The 5,956-nt window shown below is 38.8% G+C and overlaps 1 protein-coding gene across 1 annotated transcript; it reads right to left on the reverse strand.

The window, feature by feature from the left end:
- Positions 1-3,647: 3,647 nt before the first annotated feature.
- On the reverse strand, positions 3,648-4,197 carry LOC118848324 (SH3 domain-binding glutamic acid-rich-like protein 2). The gene has a single exon (XM_036757169.1). The coding sequence runs from the start codon at positions 4,159-4,161 to the stop codon at positions 3,838-3,840; it is 324 nt and encodes a 107-aa protein (XP_036613064.1). The 5' UTR covers positions 4,162-4,197; the 3' UTR covers positions 3,648-3,837.
- Positions 4,198-5,956: the final 1,759 nt, after the last annotated feature.

Consider the following 5,956-nt stretch of genomic DNA (forward strand, 5'->3'; position numbering starts at 1 on the left):
CAAAATGAGAATTATAATAGCACCTACCAACAACCTATGGTTGTTTCAAGGATAAAATGAGATACCATTTGTAGAACACTTTGCAAACTTTAAAGTGCTATATAGACAGTAGTCATCATTACTCATGATATTGCTATTCACTGAGATGATTACTGGGAAAAAATTACTGATGTTCTATTTTGAAGACTGGTTGCAGAAGATGGATTTTAAGACTTTGTCTAATGTTTTCAGGACTCTCTGAGAAATCCTGCAGCCAGAGGAAAGAAATCGCTTAGAGGAACCTTTCTAACTAGGGGAAGGATCAGCCTTCCTAGCTTTTCCTTTCATGTTTATCAGTGGCACACACTAACAATTGTCGACCTCACACTTGGCATAGATCAAAATGGCCAAAAATTGTCTGTTAAACTCAGGGCAAAAGACAACAAAAATTACAATTTTAAATCCACCTAGGGAAATTAATATCGAGGTAATTTTCTAGCTAGGATTGAAAACAGAGTACTTTATCATTTTAGAATCAACACCAAAAGCAGATGCCACAATCTCATAAAATAAACATGCAGTGAAAGGGTAACACACACATTAGCAGCAAACTGAGGCAGTAGCCAATACAGTATGATGAGAAGGAATACTCAGTATGGTGTGATGTGCACTAGAAGCCATTAGCCATATGGTGCAGTATGAAGAGGGCCTCTGTGACTGAGGAACAGTTGTATGTTATGTGGTTTATAAAATAATTATGCAATGGCAAGCAACACTTTTATAATTATTGGCTGTTTTAAAATATTTTTGTTAATCTTGCCGCATTTACTGGATTGAAGGATGTTGATTCAGCCACACCTCCATGCTCAGTTTTTGCTTTGTTTGTATGACGTGAACTAGGCTGCCATATTGAAGATATGGAATGAATTTCTTGTTCCATGCTTTAAAAAAATGTATGGAGCATTTAGAAATCCAGGGGCATGTTCCTTTTAGACTTGTCTTCCCACCTGCCACCTGTCAAGGCAGGCTCTGCACGTAGAACAGAGAATGTACCATTTTCATGCATTTTCCAAAGTACGAGATAGGGATGCATTAAGACTGTGTCTATGTATTGCCAAAATATCCAGATGAAAAGCAAAAAAAAAATCAGCTAATTATCCGGATGTTTTCCTTTACAATGCCAAACATCCTCATGTTTGGATACATTCTCTTCAAATTGGCAGGGTAGCCATATCCCAGATTCATTTGTGGGAAGGATAGCTCTTTCCCCTCCCCCTCTTTGTGAAACCTTGAAAAAATAAAGCACTTTTCGAAATACACTAATTATAACTATGCCGGATAGTTCTGTCATATGACTGAAAGATCATTAGCTATACTGTTCTCACATACTGTAGGTATCTGCTTAGATACTGAAAGATTAGTTTTGCAATATGGAAGTACCCAATGACTGCGGTATCTCAGTTAAATCAGTGAAATGCCTGGGATTGTGATATGCCTGCCATGTGACTGCAGTATAGCCGTGCCTGCTGCTGAGAGATATGCAGAGGCACAATGAAATATGTTAGAGAAACAGTGTACCTTTGCTAGCATAATTTTTCTCTCCCTGTTAATGGTGATGCGGCCTCTTTTTAAAATGGGTTGTGTTTTCATGCATGGTTTTTCTAAAGACATCTTAGATTGAATTTTTGAAAATTAATTTAGCGTTTATGAAAAGCATTGGGTTAATAGCACTGAAAAATGAAGTTATCACTTCATCTACAATATTGAACTGGCCTTAGAAATAATAGCCATGGCTCTCATGCACAAGCATTCCTATAGCCATGCTCTTGAGGTTTGAAACGGAATTTATTCAAGCTAAATTTTCTCCTCTGTTAAAGAAGTATCCTTCCTTCTTTACTTCCTTCCTTCCTTTCTTCCTTCTTTCCTTCCTTCCTTCCCTCCCTCTCTTCTTCCTTCTTTCCTTCCTTCCCTCCTTCCCATCTTCCCTTCCTTCCTTCCCTCCCTCCCATTCTCCCTCCCTCCCTCCTTCCTTCCTTCGTTCCTTCTCTTTCCTTCTTTTCTCTCTTTCTCCCTTCCCATCTCATTGTGAATTAAAAATACAACTGTTTAATAGATGATACCCCTTTATATTTAATAAAATTGTAAATGTAGGTGAGTCAAAACAGACAAGCAGATGGGTGATGCTTTTTTCTGCTTTGTACATAAAGACTTACCTTGTTCATCCCATTCCTGATTACTGCACATCAGGCTGGATTTTCTTCTTACCAGCAACCTTTATCTATACCATATTGTTTGAAAATGGGAATAGTTAGCATTTGTATAGCACTTTGTGTTTTACAATATGCTTTATATGCTATCTTGGTTGATCTTCCCAATAACCCTGGGAGGTAGGTGCTATTATTTTCCCAGTTTTACAGGGTGATGTTCAGTCTGCCCTTACTCTTCCTTCTACCTCTACCACTGACTATTGCTTGAATGGAGATATTCATTTATTATCTGCATTAAGATCTCTAGAATTGGGTTCCAGGAGGGAATACTTCAAATGTAACTTTGTCACTTAATGTTAAGCCATGTTGAATACCAAGTAAATGGTAGAAATATCCAATAAATCGATCAACCAGTAGTCCTTAACTGCCTACTATGCGCCCTGTGCTGGGTTCTAGGGAAGCAGGAATTGATATTTGTAATTAAAAATACAGGTCTTATTGAATTGATGAAGAAAATTGGATGCTGCTATTTTCCCTAGATCTTCTGGTAGGATAGGAATGATACCACTCTGGTAATATTTTCTTTCTGGCATACTGTCCAAGGACATGCCAGGTCTTGTCAATTTATTTTCTTCATTTTTGTCAGTTAGACTGATGTTGCAAATATTACTGTCTGATTGCAGCATTCAGTAAAAATCTAACACTATGTATTGCCCAGGAAACTATGTATCGTGTGTGTGTGTGTGTGTGTGTGTGTGTGTGTGTGTGTGTTTAGCAGCAGCAGCAGTAGTAATTAGTATTAGTGGTTGTAATGGTAGTAGTAGTAGTAGTAGTAGCAACAGTAGCAGTAGTAGTAGTAGTAGTAGTAGTAGCAGCAGTAGTAGTAGTAGTAGCAGTAGTAGTAGTAGTAGTAGCAGTAGCAACAGTAGCAGTAGTAGTAGTATCAGTACCAGTAGTAGTAGCAGTAGTAGTAGTAGTAGTAGTAGTAGTAGCAGCAGTAGTAGTATCAGTAGTAGTAGTAGTAGTTGTAGTAGTAGTGTTTTTTGACTCTAGCTCCTTTGCTACCTTAAAGTTCTTTTTTTAAAAAAAAATATTTTGTTAATGAACAAATCTACTTTCTCTCTCTCCTATGCCCTTCCCACATTGAAAAAAAAATGAAAATGAAACTCTTGCAACAAATATGCATAATCAAGGAAGACAAATTTGCACACTGGCCACATCCAAAAAAATTCTTATGTCCTTCTTCTCCCTGAGTCTATCATCTCTTATCGGTGGGTGGGTACCATGCTTCATCACTGAGTGTGCTCTGGAGTTAGTATTTGCTATTTCATTGATCCAAGATCTTAGGTCTTCAAAGTCGTTTGTTTTTACAATATTGTTTTTCTCGTTTGAATTATTCTCCTCGACATCATTTCATCAAAGCATAGACTCTGTCATACGAGTATACATTTTTTTTGGCCAATTTGATTTATAGATTTTTGTAATGCCCAGTGGTCCCACATCTTTGGAAAGCACTTCTTCAGTGGCAAGCAAAGTGCTGATGATGCACGTGGCCTTTATCACAGTGATCCATTAGGTAAGCAGCTGTTTGCTGAGCACCACACTTGCTCTTCCAAATGTGCTTCTGCCCTCTTAAGTTTTCTTTCCACTCTTAGGGCTCTGCCTTTGATGGCAATCTTGCTTTCAGGCCTAAGAATGAAAAGACTGTGTTGCTTTCCTTTGATTCGAAAAAGCTGTCATAATCACCACAGTATCCATCTCCATTGAATATCTGTAGTGGCGTTGGATTGCCCTGAGCTGGTTTTTTTTCTGGAGGAATGTTCTTGTACATCCACTGTCTTTGCTCCTCCGACATTGTGATGTCTACCTCCTCAAATTCTATCTTGTTGGCTTCCAGAAAACGAACTACATCTTGCTGTTTCTTCTTTATCGCCACAAAGCCGGAGGAGGAGGCGATGAACACTCGGATGACCATCGTCTCACTTCATCCACCGCCCCTTACTCGAGAGGAGACGGGAGGGCGGAGAGGTGAGCGGAGGTGAGAGGAGGAGGAGGGCTAGACAGTCCCGGCTGGACCCCCAGCGACTCTTCGCCTGCTTGGGGGGCGGAGGAGCACGAGTATACATTTTATATGAAAATTCCTACAGGTTTTCTTGAAACTATTCTTTTCATCATTTCTTATGGCACAATAGCCTTCCATTCCATTTGGATACCATAATTTGTCGAGCCATTCCCTAACTGCTGAAGAACCCTAATAATTTCTATTGATTTGCCCCTGCAATAGTTTGGTACATATAAGTCCTCTTTGGTGAAATGAACTGCCTCAAATCACAGACAGAGGCAGAACCAGGAAGGTCCCTGAGTTCCCGTAAGTCCCAATCTCATACCCTCTCTTCCATTACATTTCAGATTTTCAGAGCCTATTCATATGCTGACTCTTCATGTTTATTTTTAAATATTTGGAACAGGGTTTCTTTACTTCTTTTGTGTCATGAACCCTTTCGTCAGTTTGGTGAAACCTATGGATCACTTTTCAGAATAATGCTTTGACATGAGATAACATGTACATGTCTTTGCAAACCTTAAGGCACTAATGCTAAATTGTGTAACAAAAATATACAGGATTACAAAAAAAAACCACCCAATTATATTGAATATGGTTATCAAAATATTTTTAAAAAGCAAGTTCACAGACCCCAGGCCTTAATTTAGGGCTTTGTTGTAGTGTTTGATTGTTTGCTCATTTCACTGATGTAAATGGTCTTGCGCTATGTTTTTACTACTTTGATGTTTCTCTTTATTGTGGTCAGTGACAGGTGAAATTCAAGTTAATAATGGTCTGATTAGAAAAAAAAGATCCTCTACCCTCATCCTACTCTAAGATCAACCTTATCTATTTAAAAGAAAAAAAGGATCGCCAAAACACAATAGTTAGCTTAATATTTATTTCTCATGGAAATGGACCAATAAAAAATGGATGTGAAGGATAGTTATAGGGCATGAAATGTAATCAGATACTATGGTCAGACCTGCAGTTCCTTCTCTGTAGATAACTCCCAGCGTAGATGCTCCTTCCACCAACGCAGATTTGTAACTTTCCTCTTACGGTCTCAGAGAGACTTGCCTAGGGGTTACTGAGAGATTAAGTGACTTAGTGATTGATAAATAGCTAATATGTGTCGGAGGCACAGGTTCCTCCTGGAGCCAAGGCTGGCTTTCTATTCTGTATGCTGGGTTGCATCCTGTTAGGTACCTTAGGGCAATAAAACAAGAGGACATTACATCATTGCATTTATTTTTCTAAAGATACCATCTGGGCTACCTTGCAGTGAAGGATTGCAAATCAGCCAGCATGGCAGATAAGTCAAGAGCTCTTTCACCATTATGTATATCTATTAGAATCAGCACCACCAAATACAACTTCAATAGAAGAATAATTACAAGAGAAAGTCCAAGGAAACTCCATGATAGAGAAAATATTTATGCCTTAAGCACTGCCTTCCCTCCTCTGATTTCCATCCCTGGTAGCAGCTGGCACAGGCTGCTGAAGCAGGGATTTTCTTTTTTTTTCCAGAATAGGAGCAGAGATACCACTTTCATTGCTCCAGTATTTGTAGTGTAAATGAGGAGCAACCTATTGTAAAATGATAGAGAGAAGATCAAAGACAGCAACAATGAGTAGGCCAGGATGCTTTTTTTTAAATGCTTAATGATGTAATCAGGCCAGTGGCCAGCTCCTACTTGGACTTTTTGCAGGTCAAATGCTCACA

The sequence above is a fragment of the Trichosurus vulpecula genome, chromosome 4, assembly GCF_011100635.1.
Source record: "Trichosurus vulpecula isolate mTriVul1 chromosome 4, mTriVul1.pri, whole genome shotgun sequence".
NCBI lineage: Eukaryota > Metazoa > Chordata > Mammalia > Diprotodontia > Phalangeridae > Trichosurus > Trichosurus vulpecula.

Bases quoted from the DNA above. Each gene is read 5' to 3' on its own strand.
- LOC118848324 (XM_036757169.1), bottom strand. From the start codon at position 4,161: ATGGTCATCCGAGTGTTCATCGCCTCCTCCTCCGGCTTTGTGGCGATA.